At 35.0% G+C, this 27,839-nt stretch overlaps 1 protein-coding gene across 1 annotated transcript; it reads right to left on the reverse strand.

Moving 5' to 3' along the window:
- Positions 1-484: 484 nt before the first annotated feature.
- On the reverse strand, positions 485-27,764 carry LOC137002609 (NLR family CARD domain-containing protein 3-like). Its single transcript, XM_067362369.1, has 10 exons — positions 27,188-27,764; positions 24,703-24,869; positions 24,459-24,563; positions 22,718-23,336; positions 15,574-15,582; positions 7,332-8,500; positions 6,213-6,386; positions 5,951-6,124; positions 1,743-1,789; positions 485-1,664 (listed from the first exon to the last, which is right to left on the reverse strand). The coding sequence occupies exons 2-10, from the start codon at positions 24,831-24,833 to the stop codon at positions 1,099-1,101; spliced, it is 2,994 nt and encodes a 997-aa protein (XP_067218470.1). The 5' UTR covers positions 24,834-24,869; positions 27,188-27,764; the 3' UTR covers positions 485-1,098.
- Between the last annotated feature and the right edge of the window lie 75 nt (positions 27,765-27,839).

The following is a 27,839-nucleotide window of genomic DNA, read 5'->3' on the forward strand; positions in this document are numbered from 1 at the left end:
TTAATATAAATTTATTAATAAGCAATTTAATAAATGTTTATTGTTTAATAATTATTCATTGAACATTAATAAATGTTCATTTCCAACATACTTTGGGTTAAATTTTTTAATTAAGCAATACAGTAATTATTAAACAATAGTTAAATAAAACTACCCAGCAGGTTGGGCAAACATTTAACCCTACCGCTGGGTTAAAACAACCCAATTGCTGGGTTTGTCCATTTTCAACCCAACTTGGGTTGTTTTTAACCCAGCATTTTTTAGAGTGTATATATATTTATATATATATATATATATATATATATATATATATATATATATATATATATATATATTCTTATATAGAAGTATTTTCAGTTATTAACTGTTTCAACTGTTATTGTTTGGCAATTAATTACTGGACAATTTTATTGACAAAAAAAAAAAAGTATTTATTTTACTAATGTTTCAAAGCCCAATTGAGCTATACAGTTGGTCCATGATTTGTTGACACTTATTAGCACTTAATATAATATTGTGTAACACAGAACTACAACTATTCAGTAGGTTTCCTTTACAGAAAAAGACACATTTGAAAATCTGGTTTAAAATATTTGAAATGAAGATAAACTGAACATTTCAGCAAGATCATAATGTTGCTAAGAAATAATACATTAAATGTATTCTTTTGCTGAAAAAAAAAAACAACAACAACAAACAAAAAACATTTTTCCACTTACATTTGCACTCAGTCATCAGGTTTTTGAGATGAGAAACAATGCAGACAGTTATTAATAATTTTTTTACAGGTATGCAAATATCAGAATTAATTCAAACAACAATTAAAACAATGTATAAGTTATACAACGTTAAAAAAAACTTTATTATAAATTACAACAGTTATAAATAGAAAAACATTGCTATACAACAGAATAACATTAGCTACATCTTCTAGCTATTGCCTTAACTGTGTGTTATTTAACTTTGAATTAACATAACATTAATCTTAATAAAATCATATAGGTTTGGAATAACATGAGTGTGCAAAAATAATGACAGCATTTTCATTTTCAAGTTTCTGAAGTAGTTTATGTTGAATTTATATAAAACAAAATATTTTTAATTTTCTTTTTTACCCAGTTGGGTGTATAATGTCCTAAAAGAGGACAAAGATGCTGAGGAACCCAAGTCAAGCAAAAATCCTGCATGGAGGTGCTCTTTGAACGTGCAGTGAAATGTGTGCAAGTGTGTGAGGGTGAGTGTGTCGGAGACACTATAGAAGGACAGACTGCCCCCCAGCCAGTCCACAAACATGCCAATTCTAGTAGAAGGAGGTGAAGGGGCAGGTACATCTGTTCTCTTATTATTATGACAGGCAGTGAATCTGTTATCCGCACTGAACAGAATCCACGACTTTTCATTGAGTCCAAACCGACATTCTCTTCCTCCTTTTCTGCTGATTCCTTTATATGACACTGATATAACAGCCTGTCCGGTCCATTCAGCCTCCCAGTAACAGCGTCCAGACAGACTCTCTCTACTCAGAACCTGCTCAAAGTTCTCAAATCTCTTTGGATGATCAGGATAGGATTGCTTCTCTTTCACATATGTCACCTTTGTGTTGCCCTCAGACAGAATGAGATGAGGGTGTGCTGTGTTTGGATCCAGTGTTAGATCACATGTATCTGCATACAAGAAGGCAGTCATGAACAGTTTATTAAATTACAAATATTTAAAGCAACTGTGACAAAATGTTGATTTACATTTCCGTAGTCCTGCTGTGATTCTCTTCTGTTCTCCATGTTCCAAACTATAAAGAAATAAACAAACAATTTAAATTTAAACTAAATTAAACTCTGTTGAAATCAATTGAATAATGGATAATTTAATTATTTGTAATTATCAACTAGTATTATTATTAATTTCATTAGTATTTTATTATCGACTCATTTAGGATAATATCTTTGCTAGGTGTTGAAGGAAAAAAACGTCTTCATGTTGGCAAAGTGCCTAACTAAGTACTTCCTGGGGAACAATTACATCAACACCTCTGTCCAGAAGGGAGGCATCCCAAAGGTGATTCTGATGGAGGCCAGAGAAACCAAGGGCAACCTAGTAGTGCTGTGTTGGACTTGGCAAATGCCTATGGCTCAATTCCCCACAAAGTTTTCAAAAATGCTCTGCAGAGGCACCATGTTCCTGAAGGCATCTGAACACTAATGGGCCACATACACTGTAAAGTTTCAGGGGTTGCAACCGCATTTAAATGCAGGAATATGTCCCCTAAATTATCATTTCATGTGTGTAGCAATTTTAACTAAAGCACAGTCAAAGGAGGCACTGTGTTTTGTTTAAAGGCTGCTTCACAGAGCGTATTCTTGCAGCGTTGCCATGCCCACTTATTATAGGCATTTTTGGGGTTGTTGTTTAAGCTTAGCTCATACAGCAATCAAGTTATTAAAGTGAGCATGTGCGAGTCATAATATTTCGATATTATTTTCAGCATAAGGCATTTCCATTTATTTTGTTTTTATCGACTTGTTCTTGTTCATTGATTTGCTTGCAAGATCTGGCAACACAAGTCCGGCTCGTACCATTTCCCTGTGATTTCTTGAAACACACATACAGACATGAGATACATCTCCAATGCACATTAAAATATGTATTTTAATGTGCATCAGAGATGTATCCATTGTCTGTCATCTCTCATATCTCTAGTCAAATGTCATTCACAACTAGTTGATCGGTTAAGTTCCATACAAACTGCATAGAATTTTTGTAAATGCGGTTGTCACTACCTGCATTTTTCGGGAGTTAATTCAGTTGTAGAATGTAGTTGTCACTCCAGGAAATTACTGATGATATTTCATTAACAACGTTCAGGAGGAGCACGATCAAACTCTGGGTTTGGGCCAAATACCAAGCTTGGAGCCCTTTCCTTGGACAGCATGCAAAATACACATACAATGTATTCTTTCTGACTTATTTGTAAGTGTGAACCAATGTTCCCTCTAATTTTTTTTCTCGCTGAGCAAAACTTTTCTCTGTTGAGAGCACATTTTGGCCACCTGAGCAAAAACATTCTTTATATCAGACCTGTACAATGAACATGAACACACAACTGGGTAAAAAATAAAATATATATGTACATACAAAATAAAATTTTATCATGCAACTGTAACTTTTGACTTTAATGTGTCATTTCTATTTTATTTGACCCTTGATGTAATTTAGTAATATATAAAATCATATTTTTGAAAACAAACAGTTCAGTCACTAAATTAAGCACATTTTAGGTTACTTGAGATTTTTTCATATTGCTTTGTTAACTGTACCAGTCTTTACCAAGAAATTCTATTAAAAAATAATTAAAAAATCTCCTGCAGGACAGTTCAATTCTTTATAATAATATAATATGAGCAGTTAGAATGATGGTTTGGGACAACCATAATGTGTTTTTGTACAGTAAATTATTAGCAACAGTGTTAAACCATCAAAATTACATGTTTATTGCTTATGAATTTCCCGGATTTTCTATGCCAGGAGGTTAAGATTTTTAGTGGCAAGAAGCCCTAAACAATCCCCTTGTGAGATAAATTTTTATTAGGCTTACATAATAATATAATAAAATATAATATAATCTTTAAGTATTTAAACTGATATACAGTATTATATCAGTTTAAATGCTTCTATTTGTTTTAATATATTATAATATGAAAACAAACAAGCATTTAAACATATCTGATAGCTAAATATTTTTAAGAAAAGTGAACATGTTAACTATTTTATAGTTATCTCAACATCCCTGAAACCCAAACCACCACACACACAAAAATCTATTTAAACTGATGTATATAACTGATGTATTTTGAGTTTTCAAGCTACACTTGTGGTGGGTGTGTAACTGTTAGCATTCTGTGCCCATCATCCATTATTTCCGCCACAAATAATTAAAACATGAAGTTTTATTTCACATTTCTTTTCGTTTCGCATTGCCTCTCCGCAAAAATGACCGTATTCTTACCGTGACTGATTTGGCTCAGGCCCGTGCCCGCTCACACGCGCTCAATCATTCTCTTTCTATGAAATCTGTAAACTGCATTCACTGGTTCTAACTCTACAGCGACAATAACTCTATAGCGGTTGACCAAAGCACTGCAATTATTTCTCATTTAAATTACAATCAAATGGATTTCCCCACACATGATTTCATGTCTGAGTCTGTCCTCTGCACGGCAATTATTCTTTCTGCGTGCCCGCGCATGTGTGCAGCTTAGAGGGAACATTGGTGTGAACTCATGAATTTAGCTGCAGTATGTACGTGGCTATGGTTTATTACAACAAGTTCAATCTGAGAGTCACATCAGGACCAATAACATTGAACTGGCGCAGGCTGGATCATCACAGGCTGCACTATTTCAGTCACCCAGTTTAGCCAGCCAATGAACATGTTGGTCAAATCTGCGGACCAGAGTGTCAAGGCCAAAAATCAAGATCTGGGATCCACCAACCACCTATACTAGCCTTTATGGACAAACTGACAATTACAACAGAATCAGTGCCAGGCTCTAGGTGGATTCTGAAGGGGCTGAAAAGGCTGATGAATTGGGCAAGGATGTCCTTTACGTCTGCAAAATCAAGATCCGTTGTGGAGAAAGTGGAGAGACTACAGGGGAAGAAGGGGAGAGAAATTCAGATTCTCAATAGTGAGCATCAAAATCCCAATCATCACAGAGAATCATGTTAAAAGCCTTTGGAAGACATTTGATGCCACACTAAAGGACAAGGCAGTAATAAGTGATACTTGTGGGGAGTGTGAGAAATGGTTGCAAGAAGTCAACAGGAGTGGCCTGGCTACTGCCAAGAATTCTCTGACCACTGCTGCAATGAGTTCTCACTTTCCATTATCACAAAACTTAAGAGGGTAGTCAGTTGGTTCTTGCGACAATGGCTGGATTTACCTTGAAACATCAGCAGCATTGCTCTGTATGGAAGGTCCTGCAAATGGAGACTCCCCCTTGAAATCTATTAAAGCTGAGGTCAAGATGTTGTGTGTTAAAGTAGTGCTGCAGTACCATGAATCTTCAGATCCAGAGGTTAACGGAGCAAGAGTGGCAGTGAGAATGGTAAGAAAGTGGAGAGCAAAATGACCCATGACTGCACACCATTACACAACTCCAACCTTTTCATTAAGTTTGCGGACGACACGACTGTGGTGGCAACAAAGATGAGACAAACTACAGGAGCAAGGTGAGCCGACTGGTCAGGTGGTGCAGTGACAACAAACTTTCTCTGAATTTGGAGAAGACGAAGGAGATTGTTGTTGACTTCAGGAGAGTGCGCACACAGCATGCTCCTATGTCCATCAACAGTGCGACTGTGGAGAGAGTGAGCAGCACCAAGTTCCTGAGTGTGCACATCACAGAGGACCTCTCCTGGACTAACAACACTGCAGCACTGGCCAAGAAAGCACAGCATCGTCTGTACTTCCTCCGCAAACTGAGAAGAGCCAGAGCCCTGGCCCCCATCATGTGCACCTTCTACAGAGGCACCATCAAGACCATTCTGACTAGCTGCATCACTGTGTGGTATGGCGCTTGTAACACGTCCTGCCGATAGTCACTTCAATGCGTAGTGAGAGAAGCTGAGAAGATTGTTGATGTCTCTCTCCCCTCCCTCCATGACATCTACAGCACCCGTCTTACCCGCAAAGGTGATTGCGGGTGATCCCACCCACCCGACACACAGCCTCTTCAGTCTGCTGCCATCAGGGATTAGACTGCGGAGTCTCCAGGCGTGGACCAGCAGACTGAAGGACAGCTTCATACATCAGGCTGTCAGGAAGCTGAACTCCCTCCAGACCTTGACTCCCCCCCCCCTCCCCCTCCCCCTCCCCTCCCCTCTATTCCCCTCTCCCCTCTTTTACCCCCATACATCACTGAACACTTAATTTTATAACAATAACAGATACTTGAGTTTCTCCAACTTGAAGTTTGGATTCTGCAGTAGATCAGAAAGCAGATTCACTCCTAAATCGCCTGGGTGATTGTAGCTCAGATCCAGCTCTCTCAGGTGTGAGGGGTTTGAACTCAGAGCTGAAGTCAGGTAGGAGCAGCCTTCTTCTGTCACCATACAGCCAGACAATCTAAAAGAAGAAATCATATCAAATCAGACACAAATATATATGTCTTAGAATTTTCATTTCTGAATGAACTATCCCTTTAACGACATACCTGAGTATCTCTAGTTGACAGTGAGGATTCTCTAGTCCATCACAGAGTAGTTTCACACCAGAATCCTTCAAGTCATTGTTACTCAGGTCTAGCTCTCTCAGAGGGCAGTTGGCTGATTGTAGAGCTAAAGCAATACTTTCACAGCACTGATCAATGAAATTACAGTTGGAAAACCTAAAAGTGAAGGAAATCTGAAATCCATTTTTGTGTCATAGTTAGTCATAGACATGTTAAGACTGATCATAGTCATATGTGATCTGCTTTTTTAAACAAATTAATTTTAACAAATTTGTTTACACAAATAATTGTTTAATATCATATGCCAATATTATGTTAAAGTTACATATTTTACTGTCTAGAATTATTAACATTTTTGACTACATTATTACTGAACAATTTGTAAACACAATGTACACCTTTTTATTTAAATAACCAAATACAAAAGATGGGACAACTTTAGCCCTGGAGAGCCACTGTCCTGCAGAGTAAAGCTCCATCCCTAATCAAACACACTTTAAAAAAGAAAAAACTCCTTGAGGATTTCTTAAAAAATTACAGGCAGGTGTGTTTGTTTAGAGATGAACCAGGGTTCCTCAAAACCAGCCCTGAAAGGCCTCTCTCCTGCAGAGTTTAGCTTAATCCCTAATCAAAGACATATGTTACTAAAAAAACTGCAGGTGACTTAAGTGACCCATTCCTGAAGTAGAATATTGGGCAGAAAGTATTTGTTGGCAGCAGTACTTGCACATCACCAGAGGGTACCCTCACCTCCCCTTTACTGGGTTTTTCATTACAGAGCTCAAACACATTTATGCCTACATAATTTTTTACACTGATAATTTGATTTACTTGTGGCCAGAGGAGGAACAGCTTGAGCATGCGAAGAAGGTGCTAGGGGACTTACAGAAATAGAAGCATCTACAGGGTTGAAATAGCCAAAATATATATAAAAAAAATAGCCAGGTAATGCATATTAAGTGTCGATTTTAAATGTATTTGTCCATTTGAAAACTGATCTATTAACATTTTTATTTTTTAATTAATGAACTGAAAATTAATTCATTTAATTTGAAGAAATCACGGCACTTTAATTGTGTAATACAATATTTTAACACTTACAGAGCTTTTCTGCAGTTCCTCACAGCAGGTATCAGTCTCTTTCTACCCTCATCTGATGTGTTGTATTTCCTAAGGTCCAGCTCATCCATCACAACTTCTGACATCTGCAGCATGTAAGCTATTGCTGAGCAGTGTCCAGCAGAGAGTTTCTTCTCTGAGTGTTTCTCTGATGTCAGAAACTCCTGAATCTCTCTATACAGAGTCTGATCTTTGACTTCCAGCAGACAGAGGAATAGGCAGATGGATCTATCAGCTGATAGATGGGAATCATTTTTTATTTTCTCCTTAATGTACCTTGTGATTTCCTTCATGCTCTCTGAGCTGCTCTCAGTGTGAGCCAATAGACCACATAAAAGTTTTTGATTGGGCTCCAATGAGATGCCCAAAAGAAATCGAAGGAAAAGATCAAATTGTCCATTCTGACTCTCTAAAGCTTTGTCTACTGCCCCTTTAAACAAATGATGCAGTGCAGTAAAACACTTCAGCACCTCCATAGTAGTACTCACATAGTAGTGAAAAACATAAAATGCAGCAAGAAACTCTTGAAAACTCAGATGTATGAAGCAGTAGACTTTTCTCGCATTAATCACAGTTTCCTCCTTAAAGATCTCAGTGCAAACACCTGAATTCACTGTGACTTCTATGCCACACTCTCTCAGGTCCTCCTCGTAGAACATAATATTGCCCTTCATCAACTGCTTGTAAGCCAGTTTAGCAAGTTTCAAGATGACTTCTCTATTGGACTGCAGGACGTTCTTCGAATCTAGCCCATCATACTTTTGGTTCTTCACACTTATCTGAATGATCAGGAATTGTATGTACATTTCCGTCAGAGTCTGAGGGATTTCTGCACTATCATTTTGTTTTAGGATGTTCTGAAGCACAGTGGCTGAGATCCAGCAGAAGACTGGTATGTGACACATGATGTGGAGGCTTCTTGATCTTTTAATGTGTGAGATGATTCTGCTGGACTGATGCTCATTACTGATTCTCTTCCTGAAATATTCTTCCTTCTGAGGGTCACTGAATCCCTGAATTTCAGTCACACGGTTGATGTAGTTATAGGGGATCTGACTAGCTGCTGCTGGTCTGGAGGTGATCCATATGAGAGCAGAAGGAAACAGCTCTCCTTTCATGAGGTTTGACATCAGTTCACCAACTGTTGAAGTCTCTGTCAGAGAGGGTTATAGGCTACTATGTGTCAAAAATGATTGATTTATGACCCCATAAAAATATTCCCCCCCCCACCCCTCCCTCCCACCCCCTCCCTCCGGACTGGACACCTGTTTGGACACCTGTTTTGGCCACCTGTTTTTGTCCTCCCCCCACTACCCCTCCCTATTACCCCTACTAAGGAATTTATGACTGTGTTTTGGACTTTGTGTGTTTTTGAAGTGAAAATGTTTGAAAACGGTGCTTAAACTTTAAAATGTAAAACAGTGTATCGGGACGACAGACATGTTTTTAAAGGGTTGTTTTTATTAAAGAATGTTTTTTAAAAAGACATTAATGAAATGCATAATTTAAAATGTAGTTAGATTTTCTGAAACAAAAGTATAAAACAAATGCATTAACATTAACTATATTAAACAATAGTTGTTAAAAGCAAAAATGATTTTACAAGCAAAAACATTTCTAACATTTGTTGTTAAAGTTTTGTAACAAAAAATACTTCTTACGCTTCTCTATGAAACACATCCTTTCTCATGGCTGGCAAATTCAGAATAAAGTCAAAATGGTCCGTGAAAATGCCCCCCGAGCCCCCGCCCCTAACACACCTCCAAACATCAACGTCATCCAACCTAACAGACCCACCTCAATGCCGAAAGATAGAATGTGCACGTTTAAAAAAGGACATTAATTAATTAAACACAAGATTTTTTACAAAAAACTACCAAACAAAAGTGTTAACATTAACTATATTAAACATTTGTTGTTAAAGTATTTTAACAAAAATATTTCTTACACTCTACCATGAAAGACGTCCGATCTCGTCCGTGACAAATACAGAATGAAATCAGAAGGAGTTGTGAAAATGCTCCCGAGTCTCCTCCCCTAACACGCCTCCAAACATCGACGTCATCCGTCCCTAACACGCCCACCTCAATGCCGAAAGATAGAATGTATATTTAAAAAGCCCAGTTAAATAATTAAACACGAGATTTTAACAAAAAGTATCAAACAAACGCATTAGCATTAAGTATATTAAACAATAGGTGTTAAAAGACAAATGTTTTTTTAAAAAGCAAAAACATTTCTAACACTGCAATTTACTGTTAACGTTTTAGCAATAAATAATTCTTACACTGCACCATGAAAGACATCCTATCTCTTCGTTGTCAAATACAGAATGAAGTCAGAACGTCCTGTGAAATCGGTCCCAAGTCTCCGCCCCTAACACACCTCCAAACATCGATGTCATCCGCCCCTAACACGCCCCCCAACACCGGAAGGATAGATGAGAGCAGAGATGCACATTTAAATGGGAATAAAATAAAATAACACTTATAAATAATGATGTTTTAACATTCTTTAGTTCATTAACTCATTAACTGTTCATTAATTTGAGTTCATTAATTGATTTATTCACTCTTTGATAGCATCATCCACCTCTCCCACTGGGGGAAATTTATATATGGAGTAAAGTATATTGAAACTGTTTAAAACTATGTGCTTTAAAATTAAAAACATGAAACGTGGGAGGTAAACAGTTTTTTTCACACACATGTAACATTTTCACATCATGCAACTTTAAAGTGATGCGGTTTGTTAAAGACAAAAAACGTAGGCTAGCATTCAGGCATAGTAAAATGTTATCAGAAAAGGTCAAATGTGTTATATATATATATATATATATATAGTAAAACATTATGCTTTAAAATTTTAAAATGTGAAAGAATGTATTGGGTGACAGACATTAGGGAGTCAAGGAACGTTTTTATTAAAGAAAGTTTTGTTTCCACATACATCTGTATAGTTTTTATTTTGAAGACATAAAAATAAAGTGTAAAGTTTAAACACAAAGGCTTAAAAGATATTTTAAAGAGGTTACCAGAAAAAGTAAAAACAAGTTAGAGAAAGCATTTCAATTACATTAAAAACCAAAAAGTCAATGTTCAAACATTTAAAACATTTTCAGAAAAAAAGTAAAACAAGTCAGAAAAAGCCTTTTCATCACATGAAAAACATTAAAGTCAATGTCCAATCATTTAAAAATGTAAAACAAGTTTTCCAAACACAGTTTTAAAAACGGTAAAAACAAAAGTCAGACATTTTAAAACGTTATCAGAAAAAGTGCTTTGAACTTTTAACAAAGGTAAAACAAGTTAGAGAACGTTTTTCACATACATTTGAAGAAAGCTTCTTTCACAATAACAAACATTTCACATAGGGTCTACAACTTTAATAACTTTTAAAATTATGTATATTGTTAAAACCCAAAGGCCTATCCAGACCTTTTTAAGCATTATCAGAAAAATGTAAAACAAGTTAGAGAATGTCTTTCACACAAGATAACAGAAAAATAACAGGGTAAAATATCAAACACGTGCATTAGCATTAAAACTATCAAGCAACAGTTGTTAAAAAGATGAATAGTTTTAAGCAAAACATTTTAACACTGCAATTTGCTGCTAAGGTTTTGTTTATTTTTTAACAAAAATGACTCTTACACTGCTCCATGCAATACATCTTCACTCACCAGCGATAAAAGTAGAATGAGAATAGATCGGCATGTGAAGACGCTCCCAAGTCTCCGCCCCCCTAACACGCCCCCCAACACTGGAGGATAGACATGTGCAGAGGTGTATATTTAAATGGTAGTAAAATAATTAAACAAAATAATGTTTGTGAATAAAGTTTTAACAATTTTTTTTATCCATTAACTTATTGATTTATTCTTTCTTTGATAGCATCCTCTCCCACTGGGGGGGAATTTATATGTGTTCCACCATTTGAGAATGTGTTTTTGGAGTAAAGTATATTGAAAACTATATGCTTTAAACTTTAAAAACACGAAACACTTTTTCACACACATGTAACATGTTCACATACAACTTTAAAATGATGCGGATCGTTGAAAACTAAAACGTAGTATTCAGACACAGTAAAATGTTATCAGAAAAGGTTTCTGAAAATCATGTAAAACATTATGCATTAAAATGTAAAAATATGAAACAAGGTTTTGAGGTTAAACAATGCAATCAAGGGTTGTTTTATTAAAACTCTTTTCATATATACATTTGAAGGGTGTTTTCCCCCCACAAACAACATTACAAATGTTAAAAACAACAACAACAACAAAACAAAAAGTTTTTTTCACATGATGTTCAACAATCTCAAAAGAGGTCAACAGTGCTTCTAAAACAATGTCTCAAACATGCTGTAACGCAAAGTTAAAATGTTGCGTAGTCCAAAGAGAAAAACAGTGTTGTACCGGATGAAAAGATGCACGAGAGAGAGAGAGAGAGAGAGAGCTGTCATAATTTCCCCACGCCCCAGGGTTTAATAGGCTAATATAGCTAAACTTAAACGTCTGCATACATGAAGTGAGAAAAAATATACAAATAAACATTCAAGTCGGGTCACAAATAAAAGAGGAAAATTAAACAAAGAGATGCGGGTATCTCTTCTGCTGCTCACCTGAGCTATGTCCCTCTATGCACATGCGCAGTTGTCATTCTAACTCAAATTATGAATGAAAAGTGACCGTTACAATGCGTAAAGCATTAAACATAACACACAACAGTGGTTAAAATATGTCCAATAAGAAGTTTTCCCATTTTTAACATTTAACAGTGGCTTAATCTGTCCCGTTTCAGACGTCATCACTCGCAAATGACAAACATTTGAAAGAGGATTTTGTGTAAAGCTGCACGTACATCCAAAGGAAAGACATAGCCCACAACAAACAAAATAGCCTAATGAAATATACAAAATAACATTTAAAAATATGATTTTTGTTAATTTTAGTTAATTTAGTTATATTTACTCTTAGATCTTTTCAAGCCTAATACTTTCAAGGCTCTCCCCCTCTACAACAACAACAACAACAACACACACACACACACACACACACACACACACACACACAAACACAGTTGAACATCTAAACTTTTACGACATCACGAGTGATTGTATCATGCTGTTAGATAACGAGAAAGGATATCTGGTCGGGACGTAGAATCAGTAACGTGTGGATATTAGCTCTTCAAAGACTGTAAAACATCTAAGGATGTTTCGGGGTGTTTTACAACAGCTCTGGTGAATCTGGAAGAGTCTGACATTGTGAACTCTGGCATTGTGAACTTTGTTTGGCTTTGTAAACATAGGATTAATACAGGTCGATTAGGACATTTTTTCCAAGTCATCTCAATGGCAAAATGTGTCCCAATCACCCCGAATTCATATTGCGTAGGTTTTCTCTACAAGAAATTGATGAAAACAGTAACATTGCTGCAACTTTTAGTTTATCAAGTAGTGTTATTTTACTGAAACAAGACAAAAAGAATGTTTAATTTACCCCCAACAGTTATTTTTCCCAGTTAGCCATAGGCCTATAGTTATTCCTTTTATTTTTCAGACCTAAAATGTTGATCACTACAGGCATAGTTCAAACATGCAATGCTCAAGAAAGCTCATTTTGGTGTAATCTTTGTGAGCTCTCACCCAGAACAGAAAACTTTGTATTAGGTGTTCTAGACAAAAGCTTCATACTAACAGAAAATATTATGCAAGTTAAACTGTGAGTGTACTTTAACGTTATACAATATTTTCAATACGAATATTATGGTTTCATGTTGCTTTAAAGATTTTTGTTTGTTATTTGCTAATACTTTTTCAACTAACACTTCAACATCCAGCCCAAGATGTACAGTATGAGCTAAGGATCTTAAAAGGCTGTTAATCTTAAAAGGCTAAGGCTGTTAAAAGGCATTCCACACTCTGGTAAAACCATTAGTTCAAATTTAAAAAAATTGTGTTTGCACAAAACTAAATTCAAGAGATGAGTTTACTACAAAGGTGTGTATAAGGCATATAGGACGGCACAAATTAAAGAGCTGTATGAGCTAAGGATCTTATTTGGCCGCAAATAAACAGGTAATGGGATGTTCAAAGTGACACAATATACAGTTAGATATTCTCCTACTTCATATGTCTGCAAATAGTTGTGGCAAAATCTTTGAAAAGTGCCAATTAGCTATAAATAATACAGAAATCCTCTCTCCTGGTCTATTGCAAAAGTTTGGTGATTTGTAAATGAAATTTTTTCCCCCACTAATCGCTGATGTTGTTTACATTTTGTTTCTTTGTTTTATTTATTTATTTATTTATCTATTTTTGTACATTTGTACAGTTTGTAAAGACTGCTCTCTAAGCATGGTCAAACATGTTCACAGGAGTTCATGAAAACATAAATACAGCATAAAGAGAATTAAATGACCACCTTTCTACATGACACTGCTTAAGACTAAACAGATGACATTTCTTTTAGGTCATCTTTCTGGTATGTCTTCGATGTGGGATCACAAGACACGACGCCCCAACAACAAAAACAAGTGAGTCTTGCTGTTTTTCTGTTACCTAATACAACTATTACACCTCAGGTTTTTCTAACTATTACACTTAAAGCTGAGCATTTCACTGTTCTTTTGTGTATGTCTCTAAACATCCATTAAGTAAATTAATTACAGTTGAAAAGTAGTCATTTTAGGTAAAAGGTGGGATGATTCTTGACTTTTAGGTGCCTGTCTATTAGGTCTGATCCACAAAACAGATGGTGTGCTTTATGTCTTAATAATTTGTTCTTCTTTTTATGAAAGCATGCTTTGAGATAACTTATATGTGAAACATGCTCAGTCACATTCAGTCACTCTGAATTCTAGTTCATATTAATTGAATGTTGTTATTCCCCAACATGTTTAACAATGCTAGTTTTCTCTGCCTCATCAAAGTTCCCACAAGTTCTAGTAGTATAGTGAATCTGAAACCATACCAAATATTAGCATGTAAAAGTCTGGAGACATTTGTGTTTTTATGATTCTTTGATTTTTGTTTGCATTTCTTCTGAAACTTACTGTTTTAGAAATTGTTTACCAACTTTTAACATCAACATTCTCAACGTATTGCGTGTGATTGTAAGGTTTTGTGTGTCTGTTTTCCTTACACTTTTGGCTGGAAAAACAACAACTATGTTTATCTGCTGTAATGCTAGTGAGCTCAAGGTGTTCATAAATAGATTTTTGGGGCAGTACGTGTATACAGAATGTAGCAAAAGGATCTTTGAAATATTTTATTTTGTAAAACATCTGCGTAGCGAATGGTACCTTTAAAATCATTGTTTTATTATTAATATCATTAAGTTCTTTGTCATGATTATTATTTTTGCTTTTATTTTTACCTCCTAAAGAATCAGGTTTGCAAGTTGTGTAATACTGTTTTTATGAACTCTTGACCACAGTGATTCAACCTTTTATTTAAACAATATATTGATGAATAGATACATACATTGAAATAATAAAGAAAATGATAAAAATAGCATTAAATAAAAACAGCAAAACAATAATAATGACATTACCGTTTGTCTAACCAAAAAAGAAAATCTCTGCAGGCTATCATGTTTTGTTCTAGCTGATTAGAGTTTCAACTATTTCATCAATGTCAGCTTTCTCATTTGTTGAAAACATACGTCAGTTACACATGTACACATACAGAGAACCTCTGTAACTTTGAACTTGTTGCTATATTCAGACATCACATCCAGAACTTTTTCAAATACTTACACAGACTGACTCTTTGGTGTTAATAATACACAAACATTTTGAGATTTGTTACACATTTGGTATCCCCCTCACAATCGTTATTCAATTCAAATGCAGCATCGATGATCTTCATCAGAACTCTCCATCACACTCCATCAGCTTTTGCATAGCCATTTCAGAAATCTGCTGCGTTGAAGATAGACTTTTCAGAACTCAACTTTGTGCACGATATAAACTTTGTCTTCTATTCGATGCTGAATGATTTTAATAGTTTCTGGAATCTCCTGTGAGCGAGTCCTTAAACAATTGTCCAGGCCTTGTTGCGCATTAATGCTTTGAAGTTGTGGTTTAGGTCAGACCCCCTGAAGTAGTATTAGTCGAAGAATCACAGTTTGCGTCAGTCTCAGACAATCCATGTAACAAACAGATAAATTTCCTTCAACCTTTAATCAACGATATGTAGCAGTAGCACAGGACTCCACTCCGTCAACCTGGTATTGCACTGAAGGTCAACTCATTAAAGAGAGCAACCGAGCTCTGTGTATCTTTGTGGGTTATCAGGACATCTGATTGGGGTAAACCCTCCCTCAATGGAGGGTGGTGTAAAGGGGGTTATCGTCAAGCCATAAACAACTTTATAGAATTAAGGCAGGCCACAATGAAACAGGGATGTCTATTAATTACACCAAAAGATTCAGTTAGCATAATATGATTAAAGATTACAAGGACAAAAAAAAAAAAAAAAAAAAACATGGGTGAATTGTTTACATTAAGATCCATAACATGAATTTAGAAAGAAGATAGGATGTATTTCATTTTGTGTAGGCTTTAAGCAATTTTTCCAAATATTAACATGGTAAAGTTCCGTTATAGACCTCTAGCTAATTAAAAATATATTGAGTAAAATTAAAACTTAAAACATGGCGTACATATTGTTCAAAGTTACAGAGGTTCTCTGTATGTGTACATGTGTAACCGACGTATGTTTTCAACAAATGAGAAAGCTGACATTGATGAAATAGTTGAAACTCTAATCAGCTAGAACAAAACATGATAGCCTGCAGAGATTTTCTTTTTTGGTTAGACAAACGGTAATGTCATTATTATTGTTTTGCTGTTTTTATTTAATGCTATTTTTATCATTTTCTTTATTATTTCAATGTATGTATCTATTCATCAATATATTGTTTAAATAAAAGGTTGAATCACTGTGGTCAAGAGTTCATAAAAACAGTATTACACAACTTGCAAACCTGATTCTTTAGGAGGTAAAAATAAAAGCAAAAATAATAATCATGACAAAGAACTTAATGATATTAATAATAAAACAATGATTTTAAAGGTACCATTCGCTACGCAGATGTTTTACAAAATAAAATATTTCAAAGATCCTTTTGCTACATTCTGTATACACGTACTGCCCCAAAAATCTATTTATGAACACCTTGAGCTCACTAGCATTACAGCAGATAAACATAGTTGTTGTTTTTCCAGCCAAAAGTGTAAGGAAAACAGACACACAAAACCTTACAATCACACGCAATACGTTGAGAATGTTGATGTTAAAAGTTGGTAAACAATTTCTAAAACAGTAAGTTTCAGAAGAAATGCAAACAAAAATCAAAGAATCATAAAAACACAAATGTCTCCAGACTTTTACATGCTAATATTTGGTATGGTTTCAGATTCACTATACTACTAGAACTTGTGGGAACTTTGATGAGGCAGAGAAAACTAGCATTGTTAAACATGTTGGGGAATAACAACATTCAATTAATATGAACTAGAATTCAGAGTGACTGAATGTGACTGAGCATGTTTCACATATAAGTTATCTCAAAGCATGCTTTCATAAAAAGAAGAACAAATTATTAAGACATAAAGCACACCATCTGTTTTGTGGATCAGACCTAATAGACAGGCACCTAAAAGTCAAGAATCATCCCACCTTTTACCTAAAATGACTACTTTTCAACTGTAATTAATTTACTTAATGGATGTTTAGAGACATACACAAAAGAACAGTGGGACTGCAGATGGACTGCAGATGAAAATTAGCCAGAATGGCTAAATCTGGCACATTTACATAAGAGACTTGTTTCTTGTGTTAATTAATGTGCATTGTCCTCTTTTAAAAATAAATAAATAAAATAAAAATAAAATAAATGCTCAGCTTTAAGTGTAATAGTTAGAAAAACCTGAGGTGTAATAGTTGTATTAGGTAACAGAAAAACAGCAAGACTCACTTGTTTTTGTTGTTGGGGCGTCGTGTCTTGTGATCCCACATCGAAGACATACCAGAAAGATGACCTAAAAGAAATGTCATCTGTTTAGTCTTAAGCAGTGTCATGTAGAAAGGTGGTCATTTAATTCTCTTTATGCTGTATTTATGTTTTCATGAACTCCTGTGAACATGTTTGACCATGCTTAGAGAGCAGTCTTTACAAACTGTACAAATGTACAAAAATAGATAAATAAATAAATAAATAAAACAAAGAAACAAAATGTAAACAACATCAGCGATTAGTGGGGGAAAAAATTTCATTTACAAATCACCAAACTTTTGCAATAGACCAGGAGAGAGGATTTCTGTATTATTTATAGCTAATTGGCACTTTTCAAAGATTTTGCCACAACTATTTGCAGACATATGAAGTAGGAGAATATCTAACTGTATATTGTGTCACTTTGAACATCCCATTACCTGTTTATTTGCGGCCAAATAAGATCCTTAGCTCATACAGCTCTTTAATTTGTGCCGTCCTATATGCCTTATACACACCTTTGTAGTAAACTCATCTCTTGAATTTAGTTTTGTGCAAACACAATTTTTTTAAATTTGAACTAATGGTTTTACCAGAGTGTGGAATGCCTTTTAACAGCCTTAGCCTTTTAAGATTAACAGCCTTTTAAGATCCTTAGCTCATACTGTACATCTTGGGCTGGATGTTGAAGTGTTAGTTGAAAAAGTATTAGCAAATAACAAACAAAAATCTTTAAAGCAACATGAAACCATAATATTCGTATTGAAAATATTGTATAACGTTAAAGTACACTCACAGTTTAACTTGCATAATATTTTCTGTTAGTATGAAGCTTTTGTCTAGAACACCTAATACAAAGTTTTCTGTTCTGGGTGAGAGCTCACAAAGATTACACCAAAATGAGCTTTCTTGAGCATTGCATGTTTGAACTATGCCTGTAGTGATCAACATTTTAGGTCTGAAAAATAAAAGGAATAACTATAGGCCTATGGCTAACTGGGAAAAATAACTGTTGGGGGTAAATTAAACATTCTTTTTGTCTTGTTTCAGTAAAATAACACTACTTGATAAACTAAAAGTTGCAGCAATGTTACTGTTTTCATCAATTTCTTGTAGAGAAAACCTACGCAATATGAATTCGGGGTGATTGGGACACATTTTGCCATTGAGATGACTTGGAAAAAATGTCCTAATCGACCTGTATTAATCCTATGTTTACAAAGCCAAACAAAGTTCACAATGCCAGAGTTCACAATGTCAGACTCTTCCAGATTCACCAGAGCTGTTGTAAAACACCCCGAAACATCCTTAGATGTTTTACAGTCTTTGAAGAGCTAATATCCACACGTTACTGATTCTACGTCCCGACCAGATATCCTTTCTCGTTATCTAACAGCATGATACAATCACTCGTGATGTCGTAAAAGTTTAGATGTTCAACTGTGTTTGTGTGTGTGTGTGTGTGTGTGTGTGTGTGTGTTGTTGTTGTTGTTGTTGTAGAGGGGGAGAGCCTTGAAAGTATTAGGCTTGAAAAGATCTAAGAGTAAATATAACTAAATTAACTAAAATTAACAAAAATCATATTTTTAAATGTTATTTTGTATATTTCATTAGGCTATTTTGTTTGTTGTGGGCTATGTCTTTCCTTTGGATGTACGTGCAGCTTTACACAAAATCCTCTTTCAAATGTTTGTCATTTGCGAGTGATGACGTCTGAAACGGGACAGATTAAGCCACTGTTAAATGTTAAAAATGGGAAAACTTCTTATTGGACATATTTTAACCACTGTTGTGTGTTATGTTTAATGCTTTACGCATTGTAACGGTCACTTTTCATTCATAATTTGAGTTAGAATGACAACTGCGCATGTGCATAGAGGGACATAGCTCAGGTGAGCAGCAGAAGAGATACCCGCATCTCTTTGTTTAATTTTCCTCTTTTATTTGTGACCCGACTTGAATGTTTATTTGTATATTTTTTCTCACTTCATGTATGCAGACGTTTAAGTTTAGCTATATTAGCCTATTAAACCCTGGGGCGTGGGGAAATTATGACAGCTCTCTCTCTCTCTCTCTCTCTCGTGCATCTTTTCATCCGGTACAACACTGTTTTTCTCTTTGGACTACGCAACATTTTAACTTTGCGTTACAGCATGTTTGAGACATTGTTTTAGAAGCACTGTTGACCTCTTTTGAGATTGTTGAACATCATGTGAAAAAAACTTTTGTTTTGTTGTTGTTGTTGTTTTTAACATTTGTAATGTTGTTTGTGGGGAAAACACCCTTCAAATGTATATATGAAAAGAGTTTTAATAAAACAACCCTTGATTGCATTGTTTAACCTCAAAACCTTGTTTCATATTTTTACATTTTAATGCATAATGTTTTACATGATTTTCAGAAACCTTTTCTGATAACATTTTACTGTGTCTGAATACTACGTTTTAGTTTTCAACGATCCGCATCATTTTAAAGTTGTATGTGAACATGTTACATGTGTGTGAAAAAGTGTTTCGTGTTTTTAAAGTTTAAAGCATATAGTTTTCAATATACTTTACTCCAAAAACACATTCTCAAATGGTGGAACACATATAAATTCCCCCCCAGTGGGAGAGGATGCTATCAAAGAAAGAATAAATCAATAAGTTAATGGATAAAAAAATTGTTAAAACTTTATTCACAAACATTATTTTGTTTAATTATTTTACTACCATTTAAATATACACCTCTGCACATGTCTATCCTCCAGTGTTGGGGGGCGTGTTAGGGGGCGGAGACTTGGGAGCGGCTTCACATGCCGATCTATTCTCATTCTACTTTTATCGCTGGTGAGTGAAGATGTATTGCATGGAGCAGTGTAAGAGTCATTTTTGTTAAAAAATAAACAAAACCTTAGCAGCAAATTGCAGTGTTAAAATGTTTTGCTTAAAACTATTCATCTTTTTAACAACTGTTGCTTGATAGTTTTAATGCTAATGCACGTGTTTGATATTTTACCCTGTTATTTTTCTGTTATCTTGTGTGAAAGACATTCTCTAACTTGTTTTACATTTTTCTGATAATGCTTAAAAAGGTCTGGATAGGCCTTTGGGTTTTAACAATATACATAATTTTAAAAGTTATTAAAGTTGTAGACCCTATGTGAAATGTTTGTTATTGTGAAAGAAGCTTTCTTCAAATGTATGTGAAAAACGTTCTCTAACTTGTTTTACCTTTGTTAAAAGTTCAAAGCACTTTTTCTGATAACGTTTTAAAATGTCTGACTTTTGTTTTTACCGTTTTTAAAACTGTGTTTGGAAAACTTGTTTTACATTTTTAAATGATTGGACATTGACTTTAATGTTTTTCATGTGATGAAAAGGCTTTTTCTGACTTGTTTTACTTTTTTCTGAAAATGTTTTAAATGTTTGAACATTGACTTTTTGGTTTTTAATGTAATTGAAATGCTTTCTCTAACTTGTTTTTACTTTTTCTGGTAACCTCTTTAAAATATCTTTTAAGCCTTTGTGTTTAAACTTTACACTTTATTTTTATGTCTTCAAAATAAAAACTATACAGATGTATGTGGAAACAAAACTTTCTTTAATAAAAACGTTCCTTGACTCCCTAATGTCTGTCACCCAATACATTCTTTCACATTTTAAAATTTTAAAGCATAATGTTTTACTATATATATATATATATATATATATAACACATTTGACCTTTTCTGATAACATTTTACTATGCCTGAATGCTAGCCTACGTTTTTTGTCTTTAACAAACCGCATCACTTTAAAGTTGCATGATGTGAAAATGTTACATGTGTGTGAAAAAAACTGTTTACCTCCCACGTTTCATGTTTTTAATTTTAAAGCACATAGTTTTAAACAGTTTCAATATACTTTACTCCATATATAAATTTCCCCCAGTGGGAGAGGTGGATGATGCTATCAAAGAGTGAATAAATCAATTAATGAACTCAAATTAATGAACAGTTAATGAGTTAATGAACTAAAGAATGTTAAAACATCATTATTTATAAGTGTTATTTTATTTTATTCCCATTTAAATGTGCATCTCTGCTCTCATCTATCCTTCCGGTGTTGGGGGCGTGTTAGGGCGGATGACATCGATGTTTGGAGGTGTGTTAGGGGCGGAGACTTGGGACCGATTTCACAGGACGTTCTGACTTCATTCTGTATTTGACAACGAAGAGATAGGATGTCTTTCATGGTGCAGTGTAAGAATTATTTATTGCTAAAACGTTAACAGTAAATTGCAGTGTTAGAAATGTTTTTGCTTTTTTAAAAAAACATTTGTCTTTTAACACCTATTGTTTAATATACTTAATGCTAATGCGTTTGTTTGATACTTTTTGTTAAAATCTCGTGTTTAATTATTTAACTGGGCTTTTTTAAATATACATTCTATCTTTCGGCATTGAGGTGGGCGTGTTAGGGACGGATGACGTCGATGTTTGGAGGCGTGTTAGGGGAGGAGACTCGGGAGCATTTTCACAACTCCTTCTGATTTCATTCTGTATTTGTCACGGACGAGATCGGACGTCTTTCATGGTAGAGTGTAAGAAATATTTTTGTTAAAATACTTTAACAACAAATGTTTAATATAGTTAATGTTAACACTTTTGTTTGGTAGTTTTTTGTAAAAAATCTTGTGTTTAATTAATTAATGTCCTTTTTTAAACGTGCACATTCTATCTTTCGGCATTGAGGTGGGTCTGTTAGGTTGGATGACGTTGATGTTTGGAGGTGTGTTAGGGGCGGGGGCTCGGGGGGCATTTTCACGGACCATTTTGACTTTATTCTGAATTTGCCAGCCATGAGAAAGGATGTGTTTCATAGAGAAGCGTAAGAAGTATTTTTTGTTACAAAACTTTAACAACAAATGTTAGAAATGTTTTTGCTTGTAAAATCATTTTTGCTTTTAACAACTATTGTTTAATATAGTTAATGTTAATGCATTTGTTTTATACTTTTGTTTCAGAAAATCTAACTACATTTTAAATTATGCATTTCATTAATGTCTTTTTAAAAAACATTCTTTAATAAAAACAACCCTTTAAAAACATGTCTGTCGTCCCGATACACTGTTTTACATTTTAAAGTTTAAGCACCGTTTTCAAACATTTTCACTTCAAAAACACACAAAGTCCAAAACACAGTCATAAATTCCTTAGTAGGGGTAATAGGGAGGGGTAGTGGGGGGAGGACAAAAACAGGTGGCCAAAACAGGTGTCCAAACAGGTGTCCAGTCCGGAGGGAGGGGGTGGGAGGGAGGGGTGGGGGGGGGGAATATTTTTATGGGGTCATAAATCAATCATTTTTGACACATAGTAGCCTATAACCCTCTCTTCTGTCACATCAGAAACTTTCTCAGTGTCTACAAACAGAGATATTCTACTTTCATCTAAACCATCAAAGATGAACACCACTTTACTCTCAGCAAAAATCTTTGAGTCCAGATGATGAAGTTCAGGGTAAAAGTTCAGAAGTAATTTGTGAAGACTATATCTCTGCTCTTTAAGCAAGTTAATCTCTCGAAATGGAAGCACAAACATGAAATCTACATCCTGGTTGGCTTTTCCCTCAGCCCAGTCCAGAATGAACTTCTGCACAGAGACTGTTTTTCCAATTCCAGCGATACCTGTAGTGAGAACAGTCTTTATTTTTGCTTGTTCAGGTAAAGTGTCAAAGATGTCATTGCAGCAGATTGGAGTGCCTTGTGAGTGTTGTGTTCTGGGTGTTTTCTCCATGTGTAAAACCTCATGTTCTTCATTCACTCCTTCACTCTGTCCATCCATAATGTAAAGTTGTGTATAAATCATGTTAAGGGGGGTTTGATTACCCTGTATTTTGATTCCCTCAGATAAGTTCTCATACTTTTTCTTAATGGCGGTTTTGTGATTCACTTTGACTCTTTGCAGAATGTCATCCACTGGTTGGTGAGAATCCTGTTGCAGCTCTCCAGTCTCCTTGACTCTGTGTGGGTGCAGAACACAGAGTTTACATCTATTTCTGCACTGGGGGAAATCAAAGTGTCTGATTTGACCAGTCCGATCGCAGTAGATTCTGATGCAGCAACTGTATTCATAGCTCATAGAGAATGAATCTTTCAGAACTTACTCAAATTTCACATTTGGAATGAATCTGCTCATACAATGAAAATAAATGGGGACGTGCTATTGGGCTATATGCAACATTAGTGGTCGTTCACATATTGCGTCTTTTGCAAGCTCAAATTCATTATTTTAAATGTAGGCATGTAGCAAGCGCACTCAAAATAGAAGCGATGCACATGTGGTGTGACGTGCTCACATTTTCCAAGCACAGCGATATCAGACTTTGTTTGGTTGCGCTTTCCACGTTTTTTTCAGACGCGATGTGTGAACAGCCCCTTAAACCTTCTTTCAGTGCACCATATTTATTAAACCATTTTAAACCTTCTTTCAGTGCACCATATTTATTAAACCATTTTAAACCTTCTTTCAGTGCACCATATTTATTAAACCATTTTAAACCTTCTGTCAGTGCACCATATTTAAGTACACCTCTGATCTAAATGATTGGATTGCTCATTGTATTCTAAACTGCCAGCAGATGGCAAAACAAGTGTTTGAGCGGCCATCTTACGATTCCCTACTGACAGGTATAATTGACTTACAGGCAAAACATCAACCAATTTGCAGCGTATCAGTCACACATGAATGTTACATAAAACCATGTACATTAATTGATACTTCAGATGTTATCTGTAATGTTTATGGTCTTTTGGGGCAGGATAAGCAAAATATAGAAATTGTTAAGATGGGTGTGTCTAGTACTGCACACTACCGAAACAGGTAACTGAACTAACACAAAGATTTGTGTTAGTTCAGACACAACTAACAGAACCCCCCCCATACACACACACACAAACTACGCCCCTGATTCTGCTCAAAATTTAATTTTGAGTTACATGGAAAATATTTCTTCTGGTTTGACAACAGAGTGAGTAAATGATGACAGCAAATTTCTTTGTTGGTGAACTGCTTTTAAATTACTCACTTATGAAATTATACATTGTTTTGTATTACATAATTCTGATTCAGTATTTTCATTTACCTGATTTCAGAGGTATCCGTTTTATTACTGTAAAGGTGAATGAACCGGTTACTCTTCATGGACACACAGCTGGGCTCTGGAGATGTGGTTTTGCATACCTTACATCTGATTAAAATTATTAAAACAAATGTTAAAGATAAGTAAATGATGATGAAATTTTCCTTTTGGATTAAGTATTTCTTAATAAAATTATTCAGTTTCAGGGTGAATTATTCATTTAGAGTTATTTTAGTGTTTTTCCTACCTGGGTTCAAGGGTCATGACAGGGGGTAAATTCAGGGATTTATTACTCTTCACAGACACAATGGAGTTTGGAAATGCTTTCTGACGATGAACAGGGTCTTCCTCCTCCTCTCTCCCCTCATACACATTCATTTTTGAGACTATGTATCACTTCTCCGTTCAAATAGGCTGGTTTTAGACATGTGTACAGAAAAAAAAAAAAAAAGTGCTTTCACTGCGTACAAACAACAAAATGTGTTTTCAGAAAGTCATTGCAAAACATTGCTAAACTACATAGACCAAAACACTGCATTGAGTGAGAACTCTTGCTTAGTTGTATTACCTGGTCAATCAGTTACATTTTTAGGCATGCCACATAAGTACATGAATGCATTAGGAAATACTCTGGCTGTACTTGACATAACAAATTGTTGATATGCAACAAAAGTTGATGTGTGCTGCACAATGATAATTTAGAAGATGTGACTATCCATTTTATAATATTGATTTTGTTCTGGGGAAAACAAAAACAAAAAAAATGTTCATGTGAGTGAGGCCTGCATTGCCAGCAAGATAATTAACACTTTCAGATACCTAGAAAGGTACCAAAGACCTAAAAAAAAAAAACAGTTCATGTGACTACAGTGGTTCAACCTTAATGTTATGAAGTGACAAGAATACTTTTTGTACGCCAAAAAAAAACTAAATAACGACTTTATTCAACAGTATCCAGTGATGGGTGATTTCAAAACACTGCTTCATGAAGCTTCGAAGCTTTACAAATCTTTTGTTTCGAATCAGTGGTTCAGTCATTAGGTCTTTAGTAGCTTTCTGGGCATCTGAAAGTGTTAATTGTCTTGCTTGCAATGCAGGCCACACTGAGCCATCTGATTTTATCAAATAATTTAATTTGTGTTCTGACGATGAACAAAGGACTTATGGGTGTGGAACAACATGAGGGTGAGTAATTAATGACAGAATTTTCATTTTTGGGTGAACTAACCCTTTAAAGTAGTCCACTTTTAAATAAACTTTTCCTGATAATTTTCTCACCCTCATGTCATCCAAGATGTCCATGTCTTTCTTTCTTCAGTCGAAAAGAAATTAAGGTTTTTGATGAAAATTATTATAGTTATTATTATTATTATAGTTAAATTATTCTCCTTATAGTGGACTTCAATGGTCTCCAAACGGTTGAAGGTCAAAATTACAGTTTCAGTGCAGCTTCAAAGGGCTTTAAACGATACCAGACGAGGAATAAGGGAATCTAGCGAAAAAGGTCAGTCATTTTCCACCATTGAAGGTCAGTCACCATTGAAGTCCACTATAAGGAGAATAATCCTGGAATGTTTTCAACAAAAACCTTAATTTCTTTTCGACTGAAGAAAGAAAGACATGAACATCTTGGATGACATGGGGTGAGTAAATTATCAGGAAAAGTTTATTTAAAGGTGGACTAATCCTTTAACCTCGGAGATAATAATTGGTCTGTCTTGAAAAAGGCTACTGTTCAATTTCAAAATCAATTTCTCTATGGAGAAAGTGGATCGGATTGTAACTTCAGTAATGTGACACTTGTATACCAGTTTGAAGCAGACGTCACAGTTAGGTCACTTGCATCTACACGCACGTAGTGGTGACCGAAAAACAGCAGTAACAAGTGGAGGGAAATGGGCAAAATCCACAGAATAAGAGAAAAATCTTTGAATTTCAGAAGTGGAATGCAAAAAATATATAGTTTTCATTTTATTAGAATACCAGCGCCCTTTAAAGCTAAACACAGATGTTTATGTTGTAAGTCTGCAATGATTATTCTACTATTAAAGCATGAATTCGATGTAAACAGTAGTCTACATATATTCACATTATGCAGTTCATAGGGGCCATGCACACGTAGCAGTTACAGCATGAAATAATATTTTCTAACATTTCACATAGATAACTTTTAAACATAGGCTATTACATATTTATCTCACGTTTCTTTTTCTTTTTTTTTCTTTCATTTGGGTGTTTTTATCCCCCAATTCGGACTTTAGTGAGTTTATATAACAATGAGGGGGGAAAGTCAGAATTGCGGGATATAAACAGTTCTGAGGAAACAAGACAAGTATATCTCATAATCTGTTTTTCCTTCTAAGAATTGTGATATATAAACTCGGATTTGCGAGGGGAAAAGTCAGAATTGTGAGATATAAACTCGAAATTAACTTTTTTTTATTCTTTTATTCCGTGCCTTGGTACTGCAGATTAGAATTATCATTTTCTGCAACCAGGAAGGCGCCGCCCACACAAAATATATAAAACCGAGTTTTATTTAAAGAAGTCGCCAAGCATTGTGTAAAAAAAAAATAAATTTAACTTTTCACAATTTCCTGCTCAGACAAGATCACCCCTATGTTGTATTAGACAGCGTTTGACGTCCTACAGATATAAAAGACGCTTTTGTTTCATAATATTAACTTGTGTGACAAAACATGCTTTAGGCTATAACATTCTGAAGAACTTACTGAGTGAGATGAACTCGAGCTCGTTGATTTTGCTTCACCACCCTCTTTCAGGTTGCCTTGTTTTTCTATTTTCAGTTTACTTCCGTTAAGTTAGCTTGACATTGGACGTTCGATCGTTGCAAATTTAGGGATGCTATTGCTATTGCTAATGCTATTGAGCTTTAAATTATGGTATATTTTGTGTATGATCCCATACAGCAGTGAAATAAATAGCGATTTTTGACCGTTTAATCAAAAATCTAAAAGTTGTACATCATACCTGACACACGAACACATTACAGCTGGTTTTATGTAAGTAATTTTCTTCAAATGCTATTAAAGTTAGTGTGTCCTAATGTCGTTGTAACTTTAGAGACGGTCCCTAAATTTGCGAATATTGAACGTCAAACGTCAAGCCAAATTTATGCCAGTTTTCGAAGTTCCTGTCCGTGTTCGATTAGCGGAAAACTTTTTGAGCGGAAAACTCAACGCTTAATTTCGAACGACTTCACATCAATACAAAATGTTAAACCATGTTGTTTCTTTAAGGGCTGCGAAAAGCTATATATGCGAGTTTATTGACAACCATATAGGCCTATAAAAATACTCTGAAAATGTATACTATTGCTATTTGCCAGCAAATTAGGACTCAACTCAACTTTTTTAGTTCAAA

Source organism: Chanodichthys erythropterus, chromosome 16 (assembly GCF_024489055.1).
Source record: "Chanodichthys erythropterus isolate Z2021 chromosome 16, ASM2448905v1, whole genome shotgun sequence".
In the NCBI taxonomy this organism is placed as follows: domain Eukaryota; kingdom Metazoa; phylum Chordata; class Actinopteri; order Cypriniformes; family Xenocyprididae; genus Chanodichthys; species Chanodichthys erythropterus.